Raw genomic sequence first — 21,894 nt, forward strand, 5'->3', positions numbered from 1 at the left:
GAGGGCCAGATTTGTCAGAAACAAGAACCTTCAGATCCGAAGTTACTGTCTCTTTTTGACTGGTTGACTGCTCAGACACCGGAGCCAACTTTTTTTGTCTTCTCTGATTTGGAGGCCTGATTACCTTCTTCAAAATGGCTTTTCAACAAACCTCTCAAAATGAGTTTGTTTTTCCTCTCCTGTAAAATCCTTGCACTAAAGCCATGACAAATGGAGCAAGAGTCCTGAAGATGGACTGCTCCTAAACAATACACACAACTTGTGTGTCCGTCTGTTAGAGAGACATTTTCTGGGTGCATGAATCACACTTTTTTAAAAACCAGATTGTCTCGACTCCTTAACAGGTTCTTTAGACATATTTTAAGCCAAAAACAACAACAATACCAGCTAACAGTAACTACAGTAGAAAAAAAAGCAAGTAGAAAGAGAGAGATTTTTTTTTGGTTGGTTGGGAAGGGAAAGGGGTGGGAGGAGTAGAAGTCTCCAAGTTAAATAACAGTCTTCTCCAAGCAGAGGAGACACCTCTAACTGAAACAGTGACTCCTTAATAAAAAGGGAAATAAGCCCTGAAAGAAGAAAGGGGCTAAATACAAATAATCCTCTAATTTAAATGGATTCTTTAAGGGGAATAAGAGAAAAGTAAGGGACCAAGAAAAACAACCAAAGACACACCCAAGTAATAGCACACACACACACACGCGAGCACTGTACCTGGATTGGGAAGGTATAACAGAGTCTACTATTAAGAGTTTTAGAGAAAATATAGCAAAAGGTATATAATAAAATAAATTACTAACCTGCGCCAGCAAAGACAACCCCAGTGCTGCAAGCGAGATCTGGGGAACAGCTGCTAAGCATCATGATAGGTTGTAGCCTCAAGCCAGTTGACCCTCTCGAGTTTTGGTATGCAGCCGACCTCGGCTGCAAACCTAACCAGCAAGAACGAAGGCGAGATAGGACAACACATTTGTGGCTTTCTGCCAAATAATTGAGATATGAAATCAGTTTTCAGACATCGTACCTTTCAGAAAATTCATGCTAATGCAAAATATATTAATTCTATCAACTGTCTACGTTTGTAAGAACAAGATTTTAAAAAGTGCCCCTATTTGGGGGGCTTTGTCCCATTATTTATGGTTTTGCCCGCATTTCTTGCTCTAAGAGGTCGGGAGGTATGCAACTCTGCCGGAGGTCTCGCTATTCCCTAACTTTTACGTAGCCCAAATCACTGCTTAACGTTTAACCCCACCCGAGCTCAACCTATACCGCTCCTTATGAAGAGCCTTTCTCATTTTGCAATCGAAAAAATACGCTCTATATGCAGATAGGGGATTATACAGTGAACTGTGACAATTCACAAAAATAACTTTATAACACTGAAAAAAATGCTAACTATCGGACAGGTTTCTTCATGAAAAGTAATTAATAGATACAGTACGGTCTAGAAAAAGGCAAATAAAGGATCATACGCGCGTCCAAAATAGGCCGCTTATTTTGGCGTCATTACGCAAGGGTGGCGTAAGGGTGCCATTTTGCTGCGACTTACCCGACTGCCATTTTGTTTGAGCTGTGACTCTTTTAATGTTTTGGGGGGCAGGGGAAATTTATTTTTGTTGTTTGTTACCTTAGTTGTAGTAAACAAGCAGAGGAGAAGATTTTGGTGATTGTGGTTGGAGGACTGGCTTCACCAGTAGTGGAGTGAAGTTTTTCTTTAGTTGGATTTAGAGCGCGGGAGCTTACCGGCTGTCCCTATCTGCATCGTTTTTGACGTCGCAAAACCGGTAAGCAAGTGCTCCTTATCCTTACCTTGTTAATTTAGAGGAGGTCATCTGTACTCCTGACGTTTGTATGATTGGTTGTGCACTCACTGCCATTTCGAAGTTGCAATAATGCGGATTTAAAGGGCTGTACTGAAGAAGGTTCTCTCTGGAACGGGATTGAGTTGTAGATTTTAGTGTGGCAGCTGGGTTCTGTTTTAAGAAATACTGCATTAACTTTTTTTGGAGGGGGTGGAGTTCTGGATTTATGGAGAGTTTGGCACGTGGTGTCTGACCGTAGTGTTTTGAATGGTGTTTACTACATTTTGCGTTCATTATGTAAAGGGAGACTCGATAAAGATACAGTAGTATGGTAAGAGGTCCCGTCATGTTGTTGGTTTTCTTGAGTGTTGGTATGTGACAGACACAGCTCTTCAGGGTGACTGTCTACGTTTAAATTACTTGTGTGATAGGCATGATTAAAAAGTGTTTACTTGAATCGTTTGTTTTGTTATAAGTAGGTTTGTGTGTGTTAAAAGTTCAACAGAATAGTAATGAACTATGATCATTTACTAACAAGATCTTAACGCTGGTAGCTTGTATTCAAGACAGGGTTAAAATGCTTACCTAATTTGTGATTACAGCACTTGGAGGGAGAAAAGAACGTATGTGTTTGTAGGAATGCTCTGCATTGCTCTTGCAACATCTTTCATTTTGGGGTGTGGTTACTATTGATTGACGTTGCTGAGCGCCTAGGAAGGTTTTTAACATTGCCGTTACCATGACAATGAGGTGAATTTTTGCGCTTCTATTTTTCCCGAGGGCCATGCTGCTTTGAGCGCTATTAATAAGGTACCAATGAACCGTGATTGACGGCCGTGCTGCTACAACTCACGTCATGATTACGTTTTATTTTTTATGATTGCGTTACTGTTGAGATTGTAATAGATATTGCTGTTTGTAGTGCTTCAGTTGCTGTTGGTTGTTTACCCTGGGTCACTGCATGTAATCGTTGTGGGGGTAGTGTTTAATTTTTCTAGCTTTTAAGTTAACCAGTTACTTAGTCTTGCCCCCAACTCTTAGGGGCTCATTCTACTAGAGTCGTAGCAATTTTATGTTGTCATTTCCTGTTTTGATGATTATGGACTGTTTGATTTTTCCTTGCAGTTTATGAGATGCTATGGGTTGGTGGTGCTATTGCATTCCATCCTCTGCTGTCAAGAGGGTGACAATCTCTGGGTCTTAAAGATCCTTTTTATCACATTTGATGAACTTCTGTGTCAGAACTGAGAGAACATTAAAGTCCTCTTTTTGTAACATGGCTTGCTTTTGTCCCCCACCTTTGATGTATCTGGTTCGATGTCTTGTTTTACTTTTCTTGACACTTTTTCTTATAGTTTTAAGTTGTAGAGTGTAATACGTGTGGTGGATGGTGAAGAAGGGTGGAGACTACCAGCCTGGGATTTTTAAGCAGCTGTGCAGTCCTTGTACCCATAGCAGTAGGCTTAGTTACAGTAAATGGGGCTTGACTCCCGGTCAACAAATAGAAATAAAAAATAAATACATTTTTGATCTGTGTAGATGACAAATGCTAAGTGTTAAGATGTTTGACAAGATATTTTTGTTCACATTTGGGAGTAGTATATTGAAATAGAACGAAGTGGCAATGAAAAAATGTATTGGAAGGCAATGTCAGCAAATTGTGCTGTTGGTGTTGTATGCCATTTTTGTGTTGGCACTGATGAGCAACTTCCCTGCCTACTATAAGATTTTTAATTGTTGGGGTTTTCAGTATAGTCCCATTGTTTACACCTTTCTGGTATTTTCCACATTAGCATTGTTGATCTTACTGCTTTCTTGGAAAGAGGAACGATCGTATTGAATCTGTGGCAATAATGGAGAACACTGGACCGCACAAGTGTTCTTGTGCAGTTATCAGAACGTTACAGCAGTTGTAACGTAGGAGCTGCTGCATATCATCTGGGCCAGAGCTCCCAACTTATTTGAATAAACGGGAGTAGAGATAAAAAATAATGGGTTGTAAACTTCTACTCATCTCTCTTGTGTGCATCATTATGAGGAATGTTTTTCATTGAGTCATAAGTCCATGTTCTTCAGTAATGAAAAGCTTTTTATTTTTATAGTATTTATCGGCAGAAACAGATTCAAGTGATAATTGTCAGTGTTACTGTGCATTCTGGATTCGTACTTGCATGCTGTCCAGTGTTCGCCATTATCTTTGCGTTTGTCTCTGTTTTGGCATCTTTGTCTGCAGCTATGGTAAGATGAATTAGGTGTTGCTATCTGTGCTGTTTCTGAGCCATGGTTTAAAAAGGCAAATAGTACCCTGGCAGTGCAAGGTTTTAGTGCCTTCTACACCTTTAGACCCATAGTTTCACAGACAAGGGCGAGAGTTGGACGTGTCTGAATATACATCATTAACCAGCATATCTCTGAGTTGATCAAACAGGGTGACAGGCTGAATGGAAGTCCTTTACATACAGATCACCATAGACAAATCATGTTCCTAGCCAGCTGTATGTTGCCCTCCATGTCCCAAGAAGCTCCTAATGCATAACTGGACATACTGGTGACATTTACCATCCAACCTAACACCCTCCTCATGGGAGAATTTAATTTATAGACTGGGAATCCTGCACGGTCTCAAATCTTACAGGTACAAAGATTCTTGGACTTCATAAACACAAACATCCTTGACCCAATTATGAACACGCCCACTAGAGGCTCCAACTTACTACACCTCGTGTTTGCACATTTGGGAGAAAGCTGTCCCCCTGGTAAAGTTCAACTGTAAAACAGTCATCTTTGAAATCAAATCAGTTCTGTAATCCCATTAAAGCCAGTGACAGTTTGAAATTATTTCAAGGCAAATTCTTGCCCCCCCCCTGCATACAGCAGCCAATGCTAAATTGCTCTCAGAAGCACTGTACAACATGTCATTTGCTGCTTAGAAGCTACAGTATATGTTCATAGGTAGGTACTAGGCTATCGGCCCTGGGGCCTATACAAGCCCAGCCAAAAAGGTACCCTGGCTTTTGCCATCCAAGAAAATTCTTTTCCTGTGCCACTGTCGAGCAGAGCCACAGAGGTGATCCCCGGGGTGAATTTCCCATCCAATCATCAAGATTTTTGTTGAAGAGTGCAAATAAGGAGCTTTGTTTGATATAGATATGTAGTTTATTCCAGAGTATGGGAAGTCTCTGGGACAGCAATCTATCCCTCCGGCATGTTCTGTTTATTGTGGTGACAAGGTTTAGGTTCCTAGAGCGTGTAGTTCGGAGGGATTGGGATTTCTTTAAGTGGAGCATGTCCACGAGCTCTGGTTTGACACATCTTCGTATGTTAGGCAGAGATCACCTCTGAGTAGGCGATATGCGACATAGTAAAGCTGGAGTTTTTTTGAGACTGTCTGTGTAGGACATCTGTTTGAGGCCGGTAATCCTCTTTGTGGGGTATTTCTGCAGCCTTTCCAGTTGTTGTAGATGTCTTGTGAGGTACATACCAAAAGGGGTGTTGTACTCTATAATGGGTCTAATGAGTGATGAGTAGAGGGGAACAATGATCCCCCCCCCCCCCCCCCGGATGAGAAACCTTTTGTGATGAGATGTGCCACATAAAAGGATTTCCTGACTACTGTGGCGATGTGATTATCAAAGGAGAGATTACTGTCCACCTGTGTCCCAAGGTCTCTTATCACACTTTCGGTGTTGAGTATACTACCGCCTATGTTGTAGTTCATGGGTACAGAGTTTTTACCAAAGAGGATGACAGTGCAGTTTTTGGCATTGAGCTTGAGGCCATGGCTTTGACACCAGGCATCTGTCTCAGTGAGGCCCTTTTGTAGGATGTCCACATCATTAGGAGTTTGGATTATGGCTCCTAGTTTGCAGTCATCTGTGAACTTCATTAACCAAAGACCTTCTGTGTTGGCCTGTACTTCAGAGAAGTAGATACCAAACAGGAGAGGACCCAGGACTGAACCCTGTGGTACTCCATGCGTCATTGTTCTGAAGTCTGGTTTGGAGTCTGCTACTTTCACATTGTGGGTTCTGTCAGTGAGCCAGTTGGCAACCCATCTTGTGACACATAGGGATTTATACCTAGTTTAGTGAGTTTATCTATAATTCCAGAGTGGGGGGTGGTGTCAAAAGCCTTGGCAAGATCTAGATAGGCTGTGTGAACCACCTTACCCTTGTCTACTGCTTTAGTGACTGCTTCAAAGAAGTCAGTCAGGTTTAGGAGACATTATCTGCCTTTTACAAACCCAAACTGGGTGGGGTCCAGAGTTTGGAGATTACCAATGTCTATGTTTACAAGTTCCATGATGATATGTTCCATGGCCTTGCAGACCAGGCTCGTCAGGCTAATAGGGTGGTAGTTCCCAGGGTCCGTGGTGGCTCCCCCCTTTGTGGAGTGGGATAACCGTCGCTGTGCGCCATTCAGCAGGCACAAAACTTGAGGCGAGGCTATGATTGAACATGGTACTTAGTTGGGGTGCCAGTTCGTTCTGTAGTTCATGTAGAACGCAGCCTGTAATGTTGTCAGGTCTCATGTATGCTGTCTTCTTGGCTTTGGAGTGTGTGGTTTTTACCTGTGCAGTTGTGATTACAGGAACTTTGCATTCTTCCGGTATGGAGATGGGCTCTTTTTAGGGGGTGAGAGGGGGTAAAGTTAGCACTGAACCTATCTGCCAGGATGTTGGCGATATCAGTTGGGTCTGTATATTTAGTGCTATTGTGCTGTAACTCAGAGCAGATCTGAGTGTTGCCATTGAGATTTTTGACACAGCTATAGAATGCTTTGTGGTTTGTCTTTAGAATCAGTGGTGATTTTGTTTTCATAACTAGCTTTGGAGGATTTTAGCAGGGATCGCAGCTTCTTACTGAGGCTGACCAGGGAGATGGGATTTTACTCTGTCTTGCAACAGTTTCTTCCTTCTGTTGTACAGTTTGTTTATGGCAGGGGACCACCAGATTGTCTTCCTTTTTTGGACGATAGCGTCTTGGTTCTGTTTGGTATAGCACGATCCATGCACTCATGTAAGTGCTTATTGCAATTGTGTAGGATTCACTAGTCGTAACTGTATTATCCATCTGCATGGGTGTCATGAAGTTCACCACTTCTGTCTTAAGAAGCATGAAGTTGGCTTTGGAGACATTTTTTGCCATGGTTTCCTTGATGGGGGGTGGGGGCATGATGTGGATATCTAGGGTAATTAGCTTATGGTCTGATCGGACCAATGAGGCGTTGACTTCAGGTGTGGAACACCTGTCACTCATGTTGGTAATGACTAGATCTAGGATATTGTTGTCCCTGGTGGGGGTGTGGATAAGTTGATCCAGGACATTGGAGTTTATGAATTCCAGAAAGCGTTGAGTGAAGGAGTTGGTACATGAGTAGTTTTCCCAGTTAATGGTGGGGTAGTTGAAATCGCCCATTATTGGGGTGTTTGGTTGAACCCTAATATTTTCCAGTACATCAAGAAAAGATGAGTGGAAATCCTGGGGCATGGTGGGTGATCTGTAGCAAGCTAAAATTTGGATTGCAGTTTTGCCCAGAGTTAGTTGCACTTGGATAACCTTGGCTGCATTATGCTGAGCAACTAGCCTGGAGGTGTGGATATCCTTAATGAATATGGACACTCCTCCGCCTTTGGTGTTCCGGTCCAGGTTACATGGCCAAAAAGTGTGATATGAGTTGTAGCCTGGTAGTGCAGGGGTGCTCTCTGGATCCTGGAACCAGGTCTCGGTCACTGCACAGATATTGATGCTGTCCACTTTAAGGAGTGCCTTGAGTGAGTGCATTTTGAGATTTAGACTTCTAGCACTGAGTAGCATCACCCTCAGTTTTTGCTTGCCTGTTCCTGTTATGGTGGTGAATTTGTCATTTGAATCTTGCCTAAAAAAGGCACTACAGGGGTAACAAGAACCTTGGCCAGTATACGGAATCCCAGGGGTGACAGGTGCAGGCCATCTCTGGCAAAGCATCATGGTCTGTCGACCATGTCATCCCAAGCAGACAGATACTGGATCCCTTTAGAATGCCACCAGAAGTTTAGCCAATTGTTGAAGTCAATCATTTTGTCCTTGTACTGCGGCATCATTTTGGGTGATGGCAAAATACTACTCGGGGCTAGGGTCATACCTGCCTGGGCTACAAGATCGGAGAGCTCTTCCATGTCTCTCTTCATGTGATCCAGGGAGGTACGTCTCAAGTCGTTCACACCAACATGGACAATGACAGTCATATTTGTACTTGTGGAGTTACCTGAGTGCATGGGTTATGTGGTGGATCCTGGCACCTGACAGGCAGCTGACTGTAACCTTCTCCTTGTTTAGCCTGGTGAGTGGGACATCAATGTGCCTGACTATAGTGTCACCTATGACTAGTGTGTTGGATACGTTGTTTTGCCTTATTGGCTGTGGTTGAGTGGCATACTGGGTCTGCGGGCTGTGTGTCATTTGGGTTGTGTTGAGGGGTGGAGGTTGCTTGCATTTCTGCTTTGGAGGTCTCTGTTGCTTGAGCAGATTATTATTGAGAGCCTCCACAAATGTTTGTGTTTATATGTGTGGATTTTGGTGGTGTAGATTTAGTGAGACTATTTGAGTGTGGTGCAAGTGTTTACCTTCTCCTCTTGACTGTCGAGTTCAGTCTTGATTGGAGAGAGCTTTACCTCCAGTTTGGCTAGATAAGTGCATCTCTCACAGGTTGTAGTGTTGGGTGGTAGGAGAGGAGAGTTGTCTGTGTACATGAGGCAATTTCTACATTGCCCCAAGATGCCCAGAATCATCAGATAGACGGGGGAGAACACTGGGAGCTGACCCTTGGACATGCCTGAATAAAAAACAATTTTCCTCCTAGATAAGGGAGTACAAGAGCTGTTTTTCTCTAAGCAAGTGAGGAAAGTAAGTTCAAAAACTGTTTTCCTCTAGGTAATGAGAAAGGGTGAGTTGTTGTGTCTTTCAGCTTTTCCCGGTTAGGGGTCGCCACAGCGGAACTCCGGTCCTCTAATTGTCAGTAGATTTTTACGTGCCGAGTTTCCAGCCCTGACGCACAACCTTCAACGTAAGTACGCCCATTCACGCATGTCTCCACACAGACGCTTTAGCTGAGAATCGAACAGGACAACACCTTACTGTGAGGCGACAATACTACCGCAGCACCACCACCGCAGTTCAATGAGGAAGGTTGAGTGCTGTAGTAATTATTAGGTTATTTAGTGCTTACAAGTGCTGATCACGAATAAGCAAATTCAAGTGCTAAAACTAAGAATCTGTATCTGGAGTAAACTAGTTGCAGGAAAGGGGGGAAACAAGTGCAAATGCGGGCTTTTAAATCAGAAAGTTGAGAGAGATGGAAAAACTGCCCAAACGGCCAATAACTACAATTTCTGGGCCAGAACCACTCCTTATGTGGTAGATAGGTTACCTAGTGCTTACCGCTCCTACTGATAAGCTAGAAGGCTTCCCTCCAATGCAGAAAGCTTGGGGGGGCTCAGAGGCTTACATACAGTCCTGGATACAGGAAATCTGGATTGCACTATTTACAGGAAAGGTTATTTGTTTATCTATCTATTTATTTATTTATTTATTTTATATTATATTATATTCTAGAAAAGTAGTGCAAACAGCAGTCAAAACAATTCAAATGCAGTGCAAGCTAGCACACTTGAGTATGTAGCAATGTTAGTGCAGGAGTCGTCTGTTAGGTAGAATGAGGTAAAGAGACGGGACTGGGGGGAGTGTCCCAGTGGGGGCGGGCAACTGCAAAAGCCTCCAAATTTAAACTACAACACCACAGTAATAGGGAGGCTGAGTATGGGAAAACCAACAGCTTCAGCAGAGATCTGAAAAACTATACAGTGAAGCAAAAATAATCGTGCACAACTCTGAAGTCAGCCAGCAGTGATATAAATTAGTCAAACAGCAATTACCAGTACACAACTCTGAAGTGTCAGAAAAATATACTCAGTTCTGTATATCTCCAGATAGTTTGAAGAGCACTCTCAGGACACAGGAAGTACTTGCCAGAAGTAAGCCCAGGGCTAGTCTCAGAAGCAAACTACCCTGGTGGCGTCCCTAGTTAAACAGGATTTATAACTGGGGAAAAATGGTCTAATTCCCGTAAAGATAAAAACTTTATCAAATTAAATGGGTAACTAAGAGGGCAAATTTGGTCAAGCAAAGCCAAACTGTTTTATTTGTTTGCTCTCTCAAATATTTGTACATTTTAAGCAAGCCAGTGTTGAGGTTAAGATAGCCTCCCAAGTGAAAGGTGATACCTTTTACAGTTATGTTGGAAACCTCAAGGGCAGTACTTGGCAGTGTGCTGAACTAATGGTGCCACATTCACTGAGCCTGGTGATATAGTGAGCCTGTTGGTGTACAGATTCGGTTTCAACTTTACACACACATCCTCAAACATAACTCCTCCAACTATAACTAGGGAGCATGTACTTGCTGCCTTCCTTAAAGCCAAGAACATGCTCTCAGTTCGCCCTCATAGCACCCAAGATGCCCCCTTAATAGTCTAATGACCCTGTAGAGGTCTGGATAAATTCTATTTTATTTAACAATAGATTTAAAATGGGCTTTGTGCCATGTAAGTGGAGGACTGTGACTGTCATCCCCGTTCACAAAGGAGGTGTTTAAACAGATCCTGGAAGCTACAGACCCATTAGTTTGTTTTGTGTCTTTCGGCTTTTCCTGGTTAGGGGTCGCCACAGCGGTAATGATTGGCGGTTGATTTTTATGTACCGGCTTGCCAGGCCTGATGCACAACCTTCAACGAAGGTACGCCCATTCACACATGTCTCCACGCAGAAGACACTCTCTAGCTGAGAATCGAACTGAACAGTCTTACTGTGAGGCGACAACGCTACCGCAGCACCACCACCAACTACCATTAGTCTTATTTAAAATAAGTTAAATAAAAATCAACAAGGACATAGGAAATCTCTTTGAAAAGGTCACTAAGGCAGTGGTTAAAGGGAAAAGGGTGCATACTGCCTACTTTGATCTGGCTAAAACATTTGATACAGTATTTCACACTGGTGTCATCAACAGACTTACGGAACTTGTTATAAACTCCTTTATAACACATTTGATAGCTAACTGGTTTGCTAATAGGACTCAGGAGATTAGTTGGTGAGACCTTCACAAAGAGGCTGGTCGCAAATGGAGTCCCCAGGTCTGTGTGCTAGGCCCATTCCTCTTGGGCATTTACTTCTCAGCTGTCAAAGCTCTCTGGCTAGCCAAGTTTTCAGATGATTGTGAAATGGGAGCAGTCATTGAATCCCTAAGACAAGAATACTCCTCAAGAAGGTCTAATATAGACACGTGGTTGGTGCCAAAGCCATGGCTTAAAACTCTGTACCAAGAAATGTGTTGCAGTACATTTTGGAAAGGCTGCCACCCCAGGTTACAAAGTAATTAGTAAAATGCACTTAAAAATTGATTCACTAGTCTGGGATCTAGGAACGTGTAGATAGTAACTTAGTTTTCCACCATGTGTCCAGGGTGGTAAGAAAACTTGTCTGTGTTGCTCAACTTTAAACAAGGGAATTACATCAAGGACCAGAGAGGTTATCATACCACTGTATTTGAACCTCATCAGACCCATCGTGGAATATAATGCCCCCTTCAGCATGTACCTGTCCAGATGCATGCAGCGACTGGAATGTCCACAAAGGTTCCTTACAAAAGAAGTCTGAGAGTAAGCATAGTGTCCTATGCTAATATTCTCAAAGCCCTTTTTCTTTACTCTGTATCATATAGACTTCTAAGAGTTGATCTTTGCCTGGCGTACTGTGCATCTCCGGGCCCTATTTTGATGAACTTTTTGCACAGTCACAAAATAGCCTCAGGGTTACTAGTTTACAACACCTTTGTTTGATATTTTTTTACTGAGAAAGACTGGGTGGGTGGCCATTTTTCAGCAGAGGCTTGGGGAGAGAAGTTGCAGAGACAGTTGACTTATTACATTAGCTTATTATAGTGCAACAAATATTTTCACATAAGGAAAGAATGTACAGTAATGAATAGCGCATCATTTTTACAAGTATTAGATGAAACACTTGCACATTTAATTACAGACATTAGATATTGCTAAGAAGATTTGGACAAGTAGCTATACAATTATGTTTTAAATCTGTATGTTTCTGCTTGACAGTTGGAACAATTTTTCATTGTGTTTGTAGTACAGGGTTGAGAGGGAAGGTAGAAACTTGTGTGTTTTATTAGTAAAGTGTGGGGCTTGGATAGGGAAAAAGAACCGAGAAACAAGAATTAGGAGACTTTATCATTATAATAGTGGTGTGAAGTATAGGTGAAAGAGGCAAGAAATTGTCAATAGTATACAATATAGTAGCAAGATGGAGGGTAATGCTATTACAGTTACAGATTAAAGAGCTTTAGTGTGTTTTTTCACTAGAGTGAGAATATGCTGCTGTTTGATTTATGAACAGTGAGTTGAACTTGGTTACTTGATCACAGGGGACGTTTAGGGGAGTGTTTGTAGTGTAGAATTTAAGGCTGTGCAGGTGGCTGGGTAATGAATGACTTTGTGTGGTGATTAACTGAATATATTGTAGGTTGTTGGGTAGTTCTAGCCAGATAAGTGTTTTCTTTGCAGTGGTGAGTATGACAGAGAGGATTTGATGCAAGTCTGGCATTGTTTGTGATATAAATGGGACATGTTGAAGAGTTGGATATGTTTCTCAGAAAATTCCCATTCTCTGGAACAGACTCCCCATGCATATGAAGTGGAGTTCTCCCTATTTTTATTTAATCACAACTTGTACCAATAGATGAGTAATTGGATGTTCACCCCTAGTCTTGCTGCTGTTTCTAGACATCAACAGTCAGTATTTCATCTGTCCGTAACCCCTTTCCTGTTTTTTTGCATTGAGTCTGGATGTCACTTCAACAGTGGCCATTATGTAGAGCCAAGGTTCACATTGCCAGATGGCCGGCTATGCCATGGCTGTTCTTCCATACCAGACACTCGAATGCGCAGTCACACCTGTGACGAATTTAGTGTCCAGTCCACCTACTGCATGTCTTTGGAAAGTAAGAGGAAACTGGAGCACCCATAGGAAACAAGTGAACATAGGGAGGGCATACCGACTGCACAGAAGGCATCCCAGCTGAGAATCAAGCCAGCGAACCTCCTATTGTGTGGCTGCAGCGCTGTCTGCTTCACCACTGTGACACCAGTGGCAGTCAGTAAATCTTTCCTATATACATCAAATTTGTGGGTCATATTTGGGTTGCATGGCTAAGCTTATAAGGGCCCTAGTGCTAGTTACCCTAGTGTACACCTGTGAAAAAGGTCCTGACTGCCAGAAAATGAAGATGGTAAAGTCTGATGAATGATGTGTGACACTTTTACAGCTTTAAGAGTTTTCATGGTTATCTTGATAGTTACTTGCTGAGTATGTGGTCTAGACTTTGCTGAGTATGTGGTCTACACTTAAAGGTGGTTGGAGGCAGGTAACTGTTCATGTGAGCAGTTTTTTTCTTCTGGCTTCGTAGTGTAGTATTTTGATCCCAGTGGGGCAGAGGAGTTTGGCTTTATCCAACTTTCTGGGCTGAGAATCGCTACCAGTCAAAAGGAAGTAGAGGCATGATTGCTCATAGGGTAGGCTATATTGCCAGATACAGAAGATGGAGTTTAATCCAGTCATTTTTTTATAATCATTTCTTAGCTGTAAGATTTCTCTCTCCTAATTTATGGCAGCATTCTTACCACGTGTGCCATTTCTGCTGGTCTCTGGTATTAATGTCTTATAAGTTTTGTTTAATAGGTGCCTATTAGGTTAATGACCCTAAAGGACTATTTTTAATTTTAGCCATGTTTCCTAAGTTGGGCTGATTTCCGTCATTTCTAGTGTGTGTGTGTGTGTGTATATATATATATATATATATATATGTGTATATATATGTGTGTGTATATATATATATATATATATATATATATATATATATATATATATATATATATATATATATATATATATATATATATATATATATATATATATATATATATATATATATATAAATTGTGTGTATGTATATGTATATATATGTATATATGATGTGTGTGTATGTTGCCTAGCAAACACTTCTGTCCAGGTGTTTGAAGGACAGAGTGAGTGGCTAGTTCAGGATGGCACCTTCTCCTGAGAAAGACAAGGATGAAACCGCATTGGAATGCAGTGGTCATTGAAACTTTAAGACCCATTTAGGATGCAAGTGGAGAAAAAACAGATGTGAAGATATTGGGACAAACTGTTACTGTTGTAATGGGTGTGAGGCTGGCTGGTTTATGACCAATATCTGTAGCAACAGTGAAGTCACATAAGGACTTTGGCTATATAATTGTGACTTGAAATGTTAAGAGGCTAGTGTGTGAAGTTGCTGCGCAGACATCCTTTATGTGGAAATTAGCTAGTCAATTTTTAAAGTACAGTACTACTTGTAGCAGCTAGCTAGGAAACTTGGATAGCTGGAGTTAGATTTTTCTGTATGCATTCTGTCACGATATTTGTACTTTGCCGCACACAGATTAAAATTATTTAATTTTATTTGGTATTTGTGCTGTTTTAAGTTAAACATATTTTAACCATCTTTAAGGTAATGTAGTTGGTATTTGTTAATTACAAGAGTATATCTGCATTGTTGCTTAATTGAGAATAGGATAACTAATTACACTGAGGAATAGCACTGTAAGGGTCGCATCTTTGAGACTGTTTTGGCCAATTACCTTTAAAAGAGAGCGAGTGTGTCACAATCGCAGCATACCAGTAACTGAAAGCCTCTGATTTTCTTCGGAGTAGTGGAAGTACTGCCTGTCCACATGAAGAAATCTGTGTGGAATTGGAGGATTCAGCAGCCTTCCCTGGAAATTGTGTGAATGTGAAAAGTAATACTTTGAGTGAAAAGCAGTTGCTGTGGGTAGAGGGGTGCTGAGATTGTTCAGAGAGATTGATGTGGCTGTGTAAGTGAACAGTGTGGGGGGGTCTAATTTTGATGGGGAGGTTGGAGACCCAAGACAGTAGAGCGCACTCTGTGCTTCTAATGCCAGTACTCTGTTTTGTGGATTATTCATTTGAAACAGGCTGGGTAAAGTCCTCATCTTCTCAATTAGTGGCCTTGGTTGCCACAAAGTCGTCACAGAAGTAAAGGGAGGAATTCTGCTTCACATGGGTGGGGAGTCATTTCCAGAAAATAGGTACTCTCTGAGATGAGTTTCTGTCCCATCCACTGACTTATTTGTTATAGAAGAGGTTCATGTCTCCGTATTGGGTGTTTCTGATGCTATTTGTTTTACAGCCATTTGACTGGTCTGAGAGGGTTGGTTTGGAGTCTGCTTTGAAGGGTAAGCATTGGTCATCCCTCAAATGGTTGTAGCAGATGGAATACAAGGGTAAGGGTTTGAGGTGGTCTCTGTAGGGCTTGTTTGTTGCAGCATGTATTCCTTATGAGAGGAACTGCTAAGTAGACTAGGTGTTGCGTATGCCTGCAAGGTGTAATCAGAAGGGTGTATTTACTCCATGCTTGGTCTTGAGAACAAAGTACAATGGAGTAATGATTTTGGGCCTAGGTGCCAGACTGTAGTTGTGTAACAGTGATTTTACTTATTGAAGTAGACAAATGCTGGACAAAGGCCATGTTGCTGTCTACGTGCATTCACAATTCCCTGCCTGTCGGATCTGTTATTAGGGGTGTATTATCAATGTAGTAATTTCCAGAAGTCTTTCTGAAAGTTACTCACTATGCATTTTTGGCATTGTGTTTTAGACCGCAACTTTGTACCAGTTGTTACTCTGTTGGGCCTTTTTGGCTTTAAGGGTTCCATAACCGTGCATAGTTTTCAGTCACCTGCAAACTTGGTTGGTCAGAGGCCAAGACTTCAGAGAAGTAGATGCCAAAAAGGAGCAGACCCAGCACCAAGCCAAGGGGGGGCACTTCTAGTGACTGGTCTTATTACTAATAAGTCCACCAGATTGAGTAGGCATGGCCACCCTTTGACAGAGTCTGTAATTATTCTCTCCATTACCTTACAAATAAGACTAGCTTGTGCATCTGTGGATGCCCTGCTGTTGTGCAGAGGGGAGAACAGTTTGCCTTCCATTCTGTTGGCTTGAAGTCTGTTTGTAGGCTTTAATTGAATGTTGCTCCTAGTGGGCCAGATAGGTTGTTTCCTGTTAAGGAGGCATTCTTGGATGTTGTGACCATTACTCTGTTTTAGGCTTTGGAGACCGCATTGAGGATCTGTTCCCTAGTGGTGTTTGGGGGGTATTTATTTGAGAGGTGTCACAGGGTGGCTACAAATTGGGAGTTGAATTTCAGTAAGTAGATTTGCTATATCCACTGGCTCAGTATATATAGAATCATTTACAATTGGTTTAGCACATTGTTTTACATTTCCTTTAAGGTTTTGGACATAGCTGAAGTGTCTTGGTTGCCCTTAACCTGGGGCTTTACGTTTACCTCAAAAATGTTTTTTTTTTTTTTTTTTAACACAATTTCCAAAATTATTTTAGTTTGAGGGAGTCCTGTTATTGTGGCATAAGACTTTGCTATGGTGGATTGTATGAGCAGGAGCTAGTGTCATACTGCTTGACCAGTGGACACTTTCACCTTTTGTCCCTCTCTGTACAGCAGCTAACCTAAATGTATGAAAGGCGTTATAGCCCTGCAGTGCCAGGATGTTCTTCCCAGCATGTCTGTAACTACACTGGCGACTCCATCCTTCAGGGTGAGGAGAGCTGGCAAAGTGTGGAATTTTTTTGTTTAAACTTTTGGCATTGAGCAGTTATCGCCTTTTAGAATATTCTGGGTTGGTTTAGTTGTGGATAGTTTTAGTTTGGGAATGCATAAAACAGTCAGTATGTGGGGTAGACAGGGTTTTAACCAGTATTATACCATGACCCCCCATTAATATTCCAAAACGTGCACGCTGATTGGCCAGCGTGCACATTGTAAATCGAGTTATACTAATGGAAAAAGGTCCGGTCGCCCGGACTTTTTTCCGTTAGTATAACTCTATTTTAAAACACTGTCTCGCTATGTTAAATGGGTTTAACATAGCGAGACAGCTTTAAAATAAGCAACGGAGATCTCTGTTGCTTATTTTAAAGCTGTCTCGCTATGCTAAACCCATTTAACATAGCGAGACAGGTTTTAAAAAAACAAGCAACGGAGAAAGCAAGATCTCCGTTGCTTTTTTTTTACTGTTTCGCTATGTTAAATGGGTTTAACATAGCGAGACAGTTTTAAAATAAGCAACGGACATCTCTGTAATAGTTTTTTTTCTTAAATAATGTCATGGTATAATAGCAATAACCCACGCCTGGGTGTGGGTAATGCTGTATTTACCACGGTTGGCTTTGTTTGGTCCCGAGGGCGAAGCCCTCGGGACCAAACCACGCCAACTGTGGGTAAATCCAGCATTACCCACACCCAGGCGTGGGTTATTGTTATATTTAAACACCTAGAGGGGACAGTTGCAGACCAGCCTTGGCGAAGCATCGTGGCTTGTCCACCATATCCCTCCAAGGCTGAAAATTTTAATCCTTTCAAATAACACCAAAAACAAAGCCAGTTTATTGATATCAGTTGTATTTATTTTTCTCTTCTAATGAAAGTGGTCATTGTCTTAGCTGTAAATTTCACACTCCCTGGCCCTTAATGATATTTAATGCATCCGACCTAAACCAAGGAGTCTGTTTTCAAGCATGCTGAATTTAGTGCTTTTGGATACAGATACAAGTGCAGACGATGATGATTGGACATATTCAGCACTTTGGAGGCCATGTCATGGTTTTAAATTGGGCTATAAGGCAGTACCAGGATCCAGTTGTGCTAGGAAGTTTTTTTATTGCATGAGGGGCAGCTCTTTCTTCCCCTTTTCCATTTTCTTCTGGCTTTGTGTGTTTTGGAGGGGGCAAGTTTTAGAAGTGTCACTTCAGTCTTTGCAAGAGGGGTCTTCAGTAATTGCTCTAACTACAGCAGTAACGTTTTTCTGTTTGGGGGGAAAATCCTACTAATATCTTTTACGGTATTCTAGTAGTGGATGTTTTCGCCTGCTTTAGTTATAGGGTGACTTTTTTTTGCTTTCCACCTAGTTATCCTTGAGCCTAATCTGTTATCATTGGTTTAGTAAGAGTCACAGGTGCATTCTGCTGGTAATCTGGTGTTCATGGTTTTACTGTTATTTGATATTGCTCCTAACTGGAAATTGTGTTCGATTTGGCGTTTGGATACTTCATTGCAACACTGGACAACAAAAAGGACAATAACATGCTGTGTAATAAAACTTTAGGATTTAATGTATGATAAATGGGGGACACTTTTCCCCAGTTTCGGGCATCGTACGAAGGGGCAGGAGCAGCATTTTCTCTAATACGCGCATAAACTCATTTGCCTCATTGAACTTCATTTTCTTTCTTGGGGAAATTCTTCCTGGTGACTTTCAGTCATAACATTTCTGGTGTTGCTTGGTTTGGCATCCCATGTTTTCTCTGGAGTGGTTTTGCTACCAAGCGTGAGTTGGTTGGCATGAAAATGAGCACCTCCACATCAAAGTTCATGGCCCTTTCTTGGAAAGGTTGGGAGTGTCCTGCTTGATGATGAGTTCTCGAAGTCCAAGCCCCTGCACTACATTGCATTGGAATGTAAAGTATCTAATGTGTTGGGTAAGTTTATTTCCACTTATTTTTTGGCTATCTGAATTTTCCAATTCGTGCAATTTATGCTAGTTAGTCGTCCTCCCAAATGTCAAAGTTTTATTTCCAAAAAGTTATTTTCATAGGTGTGTACTAGGCTAATGGCCCTGAAGCCTTTACAAGCCTAGCCCATAAGATTACCCTGGCATTGTACCACTCTACCTTTAGTTCCCAGTGCCTCTGTCGAGTAAACCACTGGAGTGATTCCTGGAGTGAATTTTCTATTTCCCATCCACTCATCAAGATTTCTCTTGAAGCGGGCTAGTGAAGTGCTCTGCTTGACATGTATGGGCTGTCTCTGGATTTGAACCTGTCCCTCCAGCATGTTCTGCTGATTATGGTAATGAGGTTGAGGTCTCTGGAGCGTGTGGTGCAGAGGGATTGGGATTTCTTTAGATGTAGCATTTCTAACAGAGCTGTGTCAGACATGGCTTTGTAAGTCGAGCAGAGATCGCCTCTAAGTAGGCTATATGAGAGAGAATACTTGGAGTTTTTTGACTCTGTCCATATAGGACAGATGTTTAAGACCTAGGATCCTCATTGTGAGGTACTTTTGCGGCCTCTCCAGTTGTTGCAGGTGTTTAGTGAGGTACATGCCAAATGGGGCATTGTACTCAGACTGGCCTAGTGAGAGAAGAGTGGAGGGAGACTGACCTCTTTCTTCTTGGATGCAAAACCTTTAATAATGAGATGTGCCACATAGAAGGACTTTCTGTCCACAGTGGCAATGTGTTGCTCAAGAGGGGTTGCTGTCAACCTGTGTTCCCAGATCTTCTGTGCTCAGTGGACTACCATCGGTGAGGTAATTCGTGGGAACTGGGTTTATCCCAAAGGGGGTGACACTTTTTTGGCATTGAGCTTAAGGCCTGGGTTCTAACACCAGTTGTTGGTCTCAGTCATTTTCTGTAGGATGTCAACATCACTTGGGGAGTTAGTAGTGGCTCCCAACTTGCAATCGTCTGTGAACTTGCCAGAGTCCTTTCGTGTTGGTCTGGACTTCAGAGAAGTATTTATCAAACAGGAGAAGACCCAGGACTGACTAGTTATCTTAGCTACAGTAGCCACTCCCTCCCTTCACCCCACTTCCCTTGTTTTTTAAGCCATGGTGTGGATGTGGCTGTTCCTAGCATTGTTTGTTTGTTTTTATTTCAAGACTCGATCTCCCTGTCTGCTGGGAGGAAAACTCTGAAGGACTGAGCCCAAGTTTTGTCTTGCCAAGCTCAGTTTGAGCTGCCTGACAGATTGGCACATGGAAAGGTGCCCTGAGGTTTTGAAAGCTTGTCGGTTGTATATTCTTAGCAAGATATAATCCATATAGCTAAGGCTAGAAATTCTATTGTAATGTAAGTTTACTTGCATGACTGTAGTGTTTGTTTACCAAGTGTTGACATACAAAAAGTATTTTAATGGTATGCCTGTCAGAAGACTGGTTTGAAACAATTTCTCTGTCTTCCTCATTTCATAATTTTGTATGGCTGTAAATTTTAGAAACTAAGTACCCGATGCTGTTCTGGAAGAAGTCTGTGTTTTGTCTATTTCATTCAAGGTTGGTAGTGCTGGTTCATAGGTTTATACTAGGCTATCTGCCCTAAGGCATTTATAAGCCTAGCCCAAAGTTTTGTGGCTTACGCCACCCCTTATGTTAAAAAATACTGTGCCCATTAGTTTGTTGTGCCTCTGTCCAGCAGTGACACAGAGATGATTCCCGGGGTAAACCTACGATCTCCCATCCACCGGTCAAGATTTCTCTTGAACAGAGCCAGCGAGGTGCTCTGCCTCACATGGACCGGGATTTTATTCCACAGCATAGGGAGTCTCTGGGTGACAAATCTATCCCTCCAGCATGTCCTATTTATATCCGTGCTAAGGTTTAAGTCGCTTGCTCTAGTGGATCTGGTAGATTTGGATTTTTTGAGGTGGAGCATGTCCATTAATTCCGGGTTGGTCATGGCCTTGTATGTCAGGCACAGGTCACCTCTGAGCAGGCGGTATGCGACTGAATAGAGCTGGAGTTTCTTCAGTCTGGCAGCATATGACAGATTTTGGAGTCCCTTTATCCTTTTGGTGAGTTGGGGTCTCTCCAATTGCTGCAGGTGTCGGGTGAGATACATCCCGAATGGGGCATTGTACTCTATCATTGGTCTGATAAGTGAAGAGTACAGGGGAACAATGACCTCACTTGATCTGGATGTGAATCCCTTCATGATCAGATGGGCAGTGTAGAAGGTCTTTCTAACCACTTTAGCAATGTGAGTGTCAAAAGAAAGGCCACTGTCAACCTGGGTCCCCAGGTCCCTGATGACCTCTTCTGTGCTTAATGGATTGCCACCTATATGGTAGCTTGGGGTTACCTTGTTTTTCCCGAAGGGTATGACTATGCATTTTTTGGCATTTAACTTCAGGCCATGGCTCTGGCACCAGTTATCAGTTTCCGTGAGACCCCTCTGAAGGATATCTGTGTCCGATGTACTTTCCACTATGGCGCCCAGTTTGCAGTCATCTGCAAACTTTGTCAGCCATAGTCCTCCTATGTTTGCCTGTACTTCTGAGAAGTAGATGCCGAACAACAGGGGGCCAAGGACTGAGCCCTGTGGGACACCACTTGTGACAGGCTTGGAGTCTGACATGGCACCAGCAACTCTAACCCTGTGGGTTCTGTCCTTTAGCCAGTTTGCAACCCATCTTGTGACATATGGGTTTACATTTAAGCTGGTAAGTTTCTCTAATACCCGAGTGGGGTATTGTGTCGAAAGCTTTTGCAAGGTCAAGGTAGGCTGTATGGACTGCCTTTCCCTCATCAATGGCCTTGGTGACTGTTTCGAAGAAGTCGACCAAGTTCAAAAGGCATGATCTGCCCTTGACAAAGCCAAACTGGGTCGGGTCCAATGTCTGCAAGTCTCCTATGTCTTTGTTTATGAGTTCCATTATGATCCTCTCCATAGCTTTGCAGACCAGGCTTGTTAAGCTTATGAGGCGGTAATTACCAGGGTCCATAGAGGCACCGCCTTTGTGGAGTGGGACCACAGTTGCCATACGCCACTCCTTGGGCACGTATCCTGTGGTAAGGCTAAGATTAAACGGCTGCCTTATATGCGGGTTTAGTTCCTCGTTGAGTTCGTGTAGCACACAGCCGGGGACACCATCCGGTCCCATTGATGCTGTGTTTTTAGCTTTAGAGAGAGCAGCTTTCACCTGTGCATTTGAGATGTCTGAGAGGCTACACTCCGCTGGGATAGTTATCTCTCCTTTTGGGGGGGGGAGGGGGGTGAAGTTTGCACTGAACCTGTCTGCCAGTATGTTGGCAATGTCTGTGGGTTCAGTGATTTTTTGTATCATTTTGGACTAATTCTGCGCATATCTGGGAGTTTCCACCTAGGTTTC

The 21,894-nt window shown here is 42.4% G+C and overlaps 1 protein-coding gene across 1 annotated transcript in view; it reads left to right on the forward strand.

The window, feature by feature from the left end:
* The first annotated feature begins 1,902 nt into the window (after nucleotides 1-1,902).
* Nucleotides 1,903-21,894, forward strand: part of LOC122808865 (chromatin target of PRMT1) — a 550,938-nt gene continuing 530,946 nt past the window's right edge. Inside the window, 1 exon segment of the mRNA XM_044079965.1 lies at nucleotides 1,903-2,130. Coding sequence (XP_043935900.1) covers nucleotides 2,128-2,130 — 3 coding nt within the window. The 5' untranslated portion in view covers nucleotides 1,903-2,127.

Source organism: Protopterus annectens, chromosome 8.part0, assembly GCF_019279795.1.
Source record: "Protopterus annectens isolate FY-2018-M chromosome 8.part0, PAN1.0, whole genome shotgun sequence".
NCBI classification, from domain to species: domain Eukaryota; kingdom Metazoa; phylum Chordata; order Ceratodontiformes; family Protopteridae; genus Protopterus; species Protopterus annectens.